We start from the raw sequence: 11485 nt of genomic DNA on the forward strand, positions 1-11485 counted from the left end.
TTAATCAGCCAATATTTCATTAATCGAAAGTTCATTTTCATGCATTTCTTTCAACTGCAACATTAATAAATAAAAGAAAAAATAATACATATATTTACAATTAGGCCAAATGTTGTAAAAAGGCCAAACTTTTCACAAAAGTTTCACAAAAGTCCTGACCTTTCAATTTTTTCGATTTTGGCCAAAAATTGATTATTTGGTTTCATAAAAGTCCCGACCTTTCAATTTTGTCGATTTTGGCCAAAAATTGATTATTTGGTTTCACAAAAATCCTGACCTTTCAATATTTGACATGCCACATAGGCGTTACATAGGCTCCACATAGGCAAATTGAAATCAAATTGAGAGTTGACCACAATTGAAACCAAATAATTTGTTTTTGGCCAAAATCGACAAAATTGAAAGGTCGGGACTTTTGTGAAACTTTTGTGAAAGTTTTGGCCTTTTTAAAACATTTGGCCTTATAATTATGATAAAATTGATAAATATATTTTGCATAAAAAAATTGAGAGTTTAGTTCAACAATTTCACATTTTTAATCAATTATCCAAGAAACAAGTAATAAAGACAAAGAGTCTAACTAATAAAGACAAAATACAATTCAATATCTTAATTTGGAGAAATACTTGTAAAAATAACAAAAATATTTTAATAACGACCTACAATTTTCATAGAATTAGATAGATTTTTATGGACTAATTTATTATAAAAATAAATTAAGTGACTGAAATATATTTTATTTTTATCATCAATTAGATCCTTCATCTTTTTATTTGCCGCATAGATAAAATTAATACCAATCAAATTAATTTTTTGTTAATTAAATAAGCAAAAATGCTTGTATTTAATCGCACAAGTAAATGATAATTCAAGATCAAATTAGTCCATTAATATAGGGCAACAATACATGACATAGCCTCCAAATTGATGCATGTTTCCTAAACAAAAGATAAAAGGGATCATCAAATAGGGAGATTCTAACCTAGATCCAGTTCATGTGAAATTTATGGACCAAACCAATCAAATGCTAGCAAAATGTGAAGTGAGAGAAAAATACGTTATATTTCTAGCATTTGATTGGCTTGGTCCATGAATTTCTCATGAACCGGGTTTAGGTAAGAATTTCCCCATCAAATTAATAGCCCAAAGCCTTCAAACGATGATGATGGAGGAGGAAAAGGGGCATGACCAGAAGAGCCAAATGCCTTAATATGATCTTTGAGTGATCTCTTGTGCTTAAAATCCGAACCACAAATACAAAGCCAACGTTTGCCACAGTTTTTCTCATGGGTTCTCCAATCACCTTTCACAGCCAAAAACTTGCCACATTTTCTACACATAAATGGTTTATGTCCATGTTTCCTTTTGTAATGAGTTTGCAATGTTCGAAAATCTTTAAGAGGCTTAGCTCTTGGGTTTTGTATGTTGTTCTTGCACCCTTCTGCACAGCAGTAACATGGAATCCCTAGCATGGCTCGTGGCTGTGTTCCCTTCAAAGAATCGGGTCCTCTTCTATACTGGGATCCATGACCCCACATATGCATCTGTACAAAAACAATCGTATGCCATGAAATGCCGGTGGACGACTATGCAGCACGGAAACGGAAAATGCTAAAATATAATGACAAAATGTGCCGAGAAATTTTCGTGCAAAATAAACACATATGCATAATCAAGCAAGACAACTATGGAAACATAAACCCTAAACGGGGAAACAATAAATGACGAAATAAAAAATATATATTATAAAAAATATATAGATTATAAATATTGAGTTTCAAAACTTCTAAAAAACGCTTATGAAAATGAAAACGAAGGACAAAAAACATAGGACATTTAGAAGTTTTTGAGCTTTCAGTAAGTTTTGTTCGATTCAACTCTGCGATTACTTGAGAGAAATTACAATTGAAAATAAATGAAACTCCAATTCAAGAAAAGTTAAAGGAAAAGAAAAAAAAATTGAAACCTGAAGATTGTTGTAGCGGTTGAAGGTCTTAAAGCAGACATGGCAAGAAAAATGAGTGAAACCAATGAGTATTTGTTCAGGAGTTGGTATCCAATATTGTTTAGCAGCTCCATTGGCATTAACTTTAGTATTTGAAATTGAGCTTTGACAATAATAATCTGAAAGGCCAATGTGTAACGCCACAGTAACATCCTCTTTTTCTCCATTAGGGTTTTCACTACTGAGTGCGTGTTCTTCAGAGCTGATTAAAGAGCTTAACAATGGCATAGGCTCAATAGAACTATAACTAGTGGAGCCAGGAAAAAGATCGAGTGGCTCAATATCATTACCAGTGTGCTTATTTTTACAAGAAGACGAAGAAGAAGCAGCAGCAAGTGGAGTATTAGGGTTACAAAGAACATGTGAAGACTCCATGTTAAGCCTAACTATGAAACTGGGAGAGATTTAATTTGTTATTCATTTAGAAGGGTTTATATATTGTTTATGAAGATGATTTGTGATGCCATGAATAATGGAAATATAATGAGAATTTAGGGTTAAATATTTTTGTAATTAATTATCTAATTATACTATTTTTACAGACTAGCTACCGACATTTAATTTATTATATTTTGATAACCCAATGTTCATTTTGTGAAAAAACGAAAAGTTACCCGATCAATTTATAGTAAGTTTTTCCTATATTGCAATAAGTCGGATGACTCAATGATAATCCATCGGCCACATAGACAAAATTAAATATAAATTAATCTGGTAACCTTTTTTTTTTAAATATTGATAATTGCTTAGTGAAAACAGTGTAGTTGGTTAGTTAACCGTAAAAATATTTAACCCGAGAATTGAAGAGCAAGGTATAAGGTAGGGTGGCTGGAGAATAATGTAGTTGAATGAAAACAACCCATGTCAAGAGGCTAATAAATCTATTCTGATAATATTGTTTATCCATTTTGGGAATGAAAAATAAACACCTTAAATTTGTCTGGCCCATAGGCACTAATTTTAGCAAGAATTGCACTACAGAAAGCTAAAATTATAAGGCAATGCATTATGTTATCAGGTTACCTCTCCACAGTCAACCCTAAGATTTGGCATTACTTGGAGTTAGAGGTGTAGATTGAGAGTGAAATCTAGTGAAAGATTGGTTGCACAGGGCAGTGATGATTAGTTTCTAAGTGTGGATATGCATGATTGGGACTTCTTATTTGTAACCCTTCTAAATAAGTTATATTCTTCTTCATTCTTTTTCATTTGGTTACGCTATCACTATGACTATAATAACTCTTCCGGTCAAAACAAAATCCACCCGTAGAGCAATCATCAATGTTCTGCTTTGCTTAAAAATTACCGTGACCACATATCAAACCATTCCCAACTGTTTAAGAGTTAGAAGTTTTAGCGCTCTTATATGTTTATAATTGATAAAAATAAAAGGCAAACTGATTTTCTATATCTATAACTTAAACTGTAATTTGACACATATATCTTCTAAAAATTGTTTATAATTTATCTCGTAATTTAAAAGTTTATACTCTAAATGGTCATTTTCTTTGAATTGTTTTTAAAAATAGTTTTGTATGATTAATTTCTAAATGAACAAAAAGTATTCCCTAGCCAGTGCCAATTAAGATCTGCAGTTTTCTGTGTAGGTTAATTAAGATAATAATGAAACTTTTTAATCCTAGGTCAGACAGACTTCATCCAGGCTAAGCATGAACCGTTCCATCTCTATGAAAAGTCCTGTAGTTCAATTATCAATTCAAACCACTAAAGTCAAGTTTCATAATTAAAAATGTATCTTAGCATATCATAACTGCTATATATAACCATATTCAATAAAAAAATTCACAAAATAATTCTTTTTCCGTCCCAAAAAACATATAAAAAAAACTTCAATTAAAGTCACCATAAAATAATACTCCATCCGTCCTATAAATATATATATATTAAAAAATAATATTTTTTCTTATTCCATAAAAATAAAAAAAGGCAATATTAATTGAACATATATCAAATTATCTCATTAGTTTTACTACACTTATCGAATTTAGATTCTGAGCAATTAAATACTAATTATCAACCATAAAATAAATAAAAATATAACATTAAAATATTAAAATATTACTGAAAAAAATTAAATATTGTTTATTTTATTTAATATTATATTCACAAAATATTAAATTATTATTAGTAATTATATTGGAATTACCGAAGTAATTTCATCAAAATATAGGAATGAACGGGCCTAAGGTTTATTTTGAGTTTTAAAGCATCCAAATAAGTTATGAGGTAGAGATTAAATTGTTATTTCTAATCTTAGGGTGGATAAAATTTAAAATAGGTCAATACACAAGATCCTCATGTTAGGTTCGATTTTTTTTTATATTCGATCCTAATAATTATTTTATTTTAAAGTGGAATTTAACTTTTAAAACTGATGAAATTGGACCATTTTCTTATAAAAAGAAAATTCTCACCGCTATCTCCACTGATGTGGGTGATGTATGACATACACGTGGTATTTTATTCAATTAGAATATAAATAATTTATTTCAGTTTCACACAAGTATTTCTCGAAAGAAAGATACAAACTCGACCTTTTGTTAATACTACGTGCATGTCAAGCATTGTCCACGCCAACACAAATAATGGCAAAAAGAAAATATGTTAAATGAGGGTCCATTTTACCATTTTTAATAACGTTGTGTAGCACTTTCAAACAAAAAAATTATTACAAATAAAATTAAAAATTGAGCCAAACATGAGGGTCCAAATTATATGTTTAGTCTTTAAAATAGGCTAAACCCAATCTATAGTTCTTATATTATTAACTTTTATTCCATCTGGTCTTTCATAATTTTTTTGTATTTTAGTAGTCCCTTAACTATTTATTTTATACACATGTGGTCCTTTTATGCATAAAAAGATGTCGTTTAATTTCAATTAAAACGATGGTGTTTTTTGTAATTTCATCCATATAAGGACCATGAACATGCAAAATAAATAATTAAGGGACTATTTAAATGCAAAGTATGTGTAAAGTATCAAGTGAAATAAAAAATTAATATAGTATATGAATTTTATGATGGATTTAGTCTTTAAAATAACAATAGAATAACATGTTAATCTAACTATATATATTAGAGCTATATCCTCAAATTAGAGGTTGTTACTTATTTCATTCTGACTTTCTATCACTGGAAGAAGAAAAAGAGCCACTCAAAGATTTAGAAAATTAATCCGTATTTATATTGCTCTTTTAATATGACAAATATGTATACAATATTTTGATTTTGTTAGTATTTCTTAAATTTTAACATGAATCTTAATGATTGGTTTAATTATATAAGCTAAGGCTAGGTCTAACATATCATACACAAATCATGAATCTATATCACGAGTACAAATGTCCATATGTACACAATAATGTAATAATGTAATAAATAATAATTTGAACATATATTTGTTATTAAAGAAAGGCCTTGCAAGAAAATCTGAGACATGATGAATGGTTTAAAAGAATTGCTCGGTGAGGAAATGCTGTAATTCCTTACACAAGTTCATAATACATAATTTTTTGAAAAAAGAAATAAGAAATGTTAATAAGCTTTTGACTTCATAAGAATGGATTGATTAACTCAAATGAAAATAAGTAATTAAAAAGGAAAATAGATTGTGATTTTTTTATAGGATAAATTTATATAAAATTAAAGGGAAAATGATGAGACCATAAAATTATGGAGATTTTACAGATTTGAAATGAGATTTTGAATGGTGTATATGTTGAAAGATCATCATCATGAATTCTCAATTTGTTGGGTTTGTACTTTCTGAAGTAACTACACCAGCTTCGGTTTCTGTTGTGGAATGAGGTGGAGTAGTTTGCTGTGAATCTGATGAACACAACCAATAAAAAATAATACTATTAATTAGTTCAAAAGATAAGGAAATCAAGTTGGCTGATCATATTAAAATACAGAGGTGCAATCTAATTAAACAAAATTATTCACATGCTTCTATTGGGCAGAGTTTGGGTTTTAGTTTATTGACATCAAATTGTTTTGGGTTCAACTTTTTTGGGCTACAAGAAAAAGATCCATTAGAGTGAGCTTTTCTATTTCAACCCTAAGCCCATAACTAAGAGATCTTTTACAAACATAGCTAAAGAAAATGGAAATCTTTACAAGAAAATAACTTCACAACAACATGATATTTTCTCCTCAAACGCACTGCAATTTGTTTGAATAATTGTTATATTTATATATTTTATTAGGTTGATGTATAGATAATGTAGGCATAATAGCGTCAATATCAATTTGGTGAATTTATATTTTTTTAATTATAATTTTAAAATAAATTGTACTAAATGAGTATCGGACCATAGTCCATAGGTATGTGCCTCAACAATTTATAGCTTAATAATGTATCCCATTTACCAAGTGGGGATAGCCCTAGCTAGCTCTAGCCTCTAGATGTTGAGTTTGAGACCCAAATTTCTCCTTCTCATTCTTCCTAAGATCAAAACAAAAACTCTTAAGGGACCGATTGAAAAGACTACTTTGAATTTTACCGGTCAAGTACAAAAGAACCCGGTCGAACCGGCCAATTCAACCAAAACCGTAATAAATGCGTAATAATTTTTTACTGGTTAAATATAAAAAAAAATGCTTTAGAGGACTTTCTAATAAACCAAAAAATAAAATAGATGGAAATCATTTATTTATGTTTCTCATCCTATAGAGAGGGCATAATAATGAAGAATTAATGTTATTTAACCTAAAAAACTATGGGAAAACAATAAGTGAGATGGCGCAGTGGGCCTGAGAATAGACGAGCAGTGGAAGTGCAAATTCAGAAGATTCATCATCTTCGCACTGAAACCACATGCCATTTTATAATATATATTGAAATCTGTGACTGCTTTATATTGACCCATTATTTGCTATAACCACACAGCTCATCCACATGCCTTAGCTTGCCCATGTGGCCCTTCTCCCCCTTTGGCTCTTCCTATTTCACCAGTACCACCTATTCTGCTGCTTTTATGCATGTTATGTTCATACCAAATTATCATAACCTTTATGAGTAATTTAGTTAAAGATTCTCAATTAAATTTATATTTTCACCGGTTTGATTCGGTTAATACTTTTTCTTTAATTCAGCTATGATAATTATTTTTTAATATTTGTTATCAGTTTAACTAAATTAATAGACTAATTAGGCTCGGTTTTTATATTTTAAATTATTGATTAATTTAATTCAATTAATTCAGTCGTTTGATTAAAAAAAATAAAAATTTGATTATGAGTAAATTAATTCGATTTTAACTGAATTGGCCGAGTACGACGACCCTGTCCCTACCTAATAATATTAGCATTTATGTATTCTAACAGGATTAGCAATTAAAAGAATTAGTGTACAACAAAAAGTTCTAAAAAAGGAAAGAAGTAATGCGTACCGGTACTAGAAGAAGGTAAAGGATGTCTTCTGGGTTGAATCGTAGCCGGAGTCGGAAAAGTGGAGAAGGAAGAAGGATCAAGAGGAGGAGTAGTAACTGTACTATTAGTTGGAATGTAATAAAACGGTGACCGTTGATTAGCTCCAGAAATAGCTCCTCTTACAGGTTGTAAGGAATAGCCATGATGATAATAATATGGTGACCCCATTGTTGAAGATGATGATGTTCCGTACATTTGATGATGATAATATTGTGGCTGTTGAACTTGAACTTGTGTGTTGTACATTGCAGCCTGCACCACCATCCAGTAAATAATAATTATGGTTAAAAAAGTTAACGGTTACTAAATTATTGTTTTTTCTTACATTTTGATTATATCGTTTATTTTTCACATTTTGACAAGTTACTTTTTATATTTTCAACAACGGAAGGTTACACGGTGAATTCTGGCGAATTATCTTCTTATATGGCCAATGAAAGAATAATTATTGGGTACAACCGTTGCGCCATGTCATTCGTGCAACAAATCAATCATGCGCTGGTCATGTGAAAAAATTAATGATAAAAAAATAAGTGATAATTAAAACATTCCCTATCGCAAATTCTCATTGGCTTGTTGTAAAAATGACGTGACGCAACGGTTGCGTGGGATAAACACTCCCAATAAAAAACTCGGCATCTAATTTTTCAGTTGTCATATAAGCGATTATTGACCGGAACTGCGATAGTAACCTCTTGTTTTGGAAAAATGAAAGCTGGATTACTAATATGTGACATACCCAATGATGTAATGTAATCCAAGTGTAAAAAATTTACAGATCAAGAATTATTTAACCATTTTATCTACCTATGTACCTTGGACAAATTTAACTCAGCAAGTTTATTTATTATTTACCTGATGGTACGCGTAGTCAGGAGTGTAAGGAGGAGGAAACCTGCAAAAATGGAAAATTTGCTACAAGTTAATAAATTTGCATTTAAAAGCAAGTGAGCTGCTGATAATTATTTGTATAGTAAAGGAAAATTAAAGGGGTAGGATGACGAACTTATTGTGAATTCTGCAAACTGGACCTACCACGATAGCAACTGTTACCAACGATAATGTTTCTTATAATATATGGTTGTGGGTATAAAAAGCTAATTCCATCGATCCATGCACAAATATATTTAAATATGTTTTCATATATGAGTTGGATCAATATGACATATATAGATATACGTACGTACTCTATCATATAGAGTATAGTACATACAAAGAAAAATGTATATTTATGGTTGAATTTTTGTATATTTATAGTGCATCTAATTAATTAGGAGCCTATTATGGTGAAGAAGAATGACCCACTAACGTTGGCCAATAAAGGACAAATTATGGTGTGATCGATCGTATTAATCTATGTCACTTTCATTTTCCTTATTTAGCTCCTTGTAATAGATACTATGAATGCTTTAATTATGTATCCTTCAAAGAACAAATTAATTTGCTTTACTATATAGTAAACTAATAATTGAATGACCATATAATTACAAAACCCTAGGAAAGTTTATCAGAATATTTCTGATAATTTTATTTTCGATCCAGAACTCCTTCTGACGATGAAGAAACTACGCTGATAAAAGCCTTCCTTTTCTTTTGTTTCAGACAAGCATAACTAGAGACAAAGTACAATACAATGTACATAAATGGTGGTGAAAAATACAAGATGAATCCCTTTTATATATATAGAGGACCACATTCAAAAAAAGAATTCATCTCATACATTGTAATGTGATTTGGTATATCATATGGATGATGAAAAGTTAATTTTGTCAGCTTTATCGTTTGGGTTCAGTATGCATATTTTGATCTAAGTTTCTTATTTCTTGACTACCCTTTCTATAATATTCTTTTCTGAAAGTTTGTTTTTGACACCATAAAGTTTCAAAAAACTTATAGTTATGAGAAGAAAAAAGAGTGTTTCACCAATGGGAGTTGGTCCAAGTGGTAAGCGGCTTGATATCGCTTAAACAAGGTCTCGGGTTCGAGTCCTTGTGAATGCAAAAAATTCCCACTGGAAGACTCACCCACCATGCCAGGTGCGCGACACGGGTCGGATCCGGATTAGTCAGGGCGAAACCTTGGAAACCGGATGGGCTTACCAAAAAAAAAGAGTGTTTCATTGTAAATCTAAGAGCATTTTCTAATAACTTTTATAAAATGTTAATTTTTTTATTTAAAGAGATTAATTATTAATAACTTTAAAATATCATAGAATATTTATTAATATATTTAAAATATAGTTAGTTTCACTCTCCACACTGAAAATTAAATGAGATAAACTAAATTAATAAAAAAATATTTTAATATTTATAAAAAAAAATCAAAATTATAGATTAAAGATTAAATAGTTAATTTATATTTAAATTGTTTTATTATTCATATAAAATATTATTTTTAATAATAAAAATATTGGAGATATTCCAAGTCAACGTGGGTCATATTGTTGTATAGTAGCTGTCCTGAAGTATATGTACAAGCTTTTAAACATTACATGAGAGACAATTGCACTTCTCTTCTATTCATAGTTATATATTTTTCAGAAAAATTCATATATTTTTCTTATCTTTAATATTTTTTGTGGTGGCACGTTAGTTACTCAATTATATGATTTGTTGTTTACAGGCTGAAACCAACTGTCTCGAACGAAGAGATAAATATTTTTGAACCAAAAAAATTAAAATAGAACATGGAGTAGCATGGACCATTAACTATTAAGGTGAACAATCATTGCAGGAAGGAACAACTGACCCGTAATGTGGATAAATGACCGGAGGGGGCGGTGGCGGCGGAGGAGGTGGTGGAGGATGAGGCAAAGGCGTTGCCATTCCACTATACGATGGACTTCCTTGATAAGGACTGCCACCTTGTGGTCTTCCTGCATTGTCACAATAATTGCATACCAATATTATTCATAACTATCAATGTAGAAATTAAACCATATTTATTTATTTTTAAGAGTTCCATCAAAAATATAATTAAATAAAAAAGTTTGTTAATTAACCTCGAGGAGGTGAAGGTCTAGGCCGTCCAAGAGAAGCAATATTACAATTTGCTCTTCTTCCATCAATAACAGGATTAGGATCGGCACAAGCCCTTCTAGCCGATTCAGGATCACGAAACGTAACCTAATATGAAGGATTAATAGATTAAAACTCAATGCTGAAGCTATATATACTAAGTAATAAATTATAAATTGATTAAGAGCTTACGAATCCATATCCTTTAGATTTTGCAGTATTCTTATCAGAAATAATAACAGCTTCAAGAATTTCTCCAAACTGCTCAAAATATCTCCGCATTTCTTCGGGAGGAGTTTCCCATGCCAATCCTCCGACGAACACTTTGGTAAAAGTAGTGTCACCAAACTGAGATCGGTACGCCATATTTAGGGTTTGTTGAACCAGTGAAGCGGCTTTTGTTGAAATATAGTAGGATCAGTGCGAGTCTGTGACTGAACGTGGCACCACTATTATTCTCTTATACCTCATTATAGTGTCTCCGCTTTGATTCTGTATCTGAATCAGCAGAAAAGAATGATTGCATTTTGAGACAAAGAAAATGATAGAAATGGAGGTATAGTGTTTGTTTGGAGTTATGAGTCGGATGATGATGAGTTTCTTGACAACAAATGTATGGGTTGGGTTGGGTTATGTTATGTTTGGTTTTGGTTAAATTAAAAAGGGAGAAAAACTAAAAGAGATCCGACAGCTGCAAACTCTAATTTGCTGTCTACAAAGGAAAGATAGTGAGAAGAATTGACAGCAAGCACTTCAATCCTGTCCACTCTGTCTCTACATTAATATACTCTCCAATCACAAAATTTAATCTCTTTGTTCTATATATTTACAAAAATTCTTAAATTAATATCCAAATTAGGGTTAAATTTTTAATTATGAATGTGGATAGCGTGGCTTGTATATTTTTAAAATAAATTGGAACAAATTAAATAGAAACGGTTTTATATAATTATGGTGATTTGGACTTGTTTGCATTTTGGTTGTTCTGAATCTGATACTTCAATTTA

The 11485-nt window shown here is 30.5% G+C and overlaps 2 protein-coding genes across 2 annotated transcripts; both read right to left on the bottom strand.

Moving 5' to 3' along the window:
* Window positions 1-888: 888 nt before the first annotated feature.
* Window positions 889-2390, bottom strand: LOC126665452 (protein TRANSPARENT TESTA 1-like). Its single transcript, XM_050358276.2, has 2 exons — window positions 1967-2390; window positions 889-1544 (listed from the first exon to the last, which is right to left on the bottom strand). Exons 1-2 carry the CDS (start codon window positions 2378-2380, stop codon window positions 1131-1133), a joined length of 828 nt encoding a protein of 275 aa, XP_050214233.1. The 5' UTR covers window positions 2381-2390; the 3' UTR covers window positions 889-1130.
* A 3229-nt stretch (window positions 2391-5619) lies between these two features.
* LOC126678114 (uncharacterized) lies at window positions 5620-11248 on the bottom strand. Its single transcript, XM_050373246.2, has 6 exons — window positions 10671-11248; window positions 10463-10586; window positions 10210-10336; window positions 8317-8356; window positions 7422-7713; window positions 5620-5856 (listed from the first exon to the last, which is right to left on the bottom strand). The coding sequence occupies exons 1-6, from the start codon at window positions 10842-10844 to the stop codon at window positions 5771-5773; spliced, it is 843 nt and encodes a 280-aa protein (XP_050229203.1). The 5' UTR covers window positions 10845-11248; the 3' UTR covers window positions 5620-5770.
* Between the last annotated feature and the right edge of the window lie 237 nt (window positions 11249-11485).

This window comes from Mercurialis annua, linkage group LG1-X, assembly GCF_937616625.2.
Source record: "Mercurialis annua linkage group LG1-X, ddMerAnnu1.2, whole genome shotgun sequence".
NCBI classification, from domain to species: Eukaryota; Viridiplantae; Streptophyta; class Magnoliopsida; order Malpighiales; family Euphorbiaceae; genus Mercurialis; species Mercurialis annua.

Bases quoted from the DNA above. Each gene is read 5' to 3' on its own strand.
- LOC126665452 (XM_050358276.2), bottom strand. From the start codon at position 2,380: ATGGAGTCTTCACATGTTCTTTGTAACCCTAATACTCCACTTGCTGCT. The intron at 1,545-1,966 runs GTTTCAATTTTT...GTTTTTGTACAG, and splicing joins ACCGCTACAACAATCTTCAG to ATGCATATGTGGGGTCATGG.
- LOC126678114 (XM_050373246.2), bottom strand. From the start codon at position 10,844: ATGGCGTACCGATCTCAGTTTGGTGACACTACTTTTACCAAAGTGTTC. The intron at 7,714-8,316 runs GTAAATAATAAA...ATGGTGGTGCAG, and splicing joins CTGACTACGCGTACCATCAG to GCTGCAATGTACAACACACA. The intron at 5,857-7,421 runs GTACGCATTACT...TGTGTTCATCAG, and splicing joins TTTACCTTCTTCTAGTACCG to ATTCACAGCAAACTACTCCA.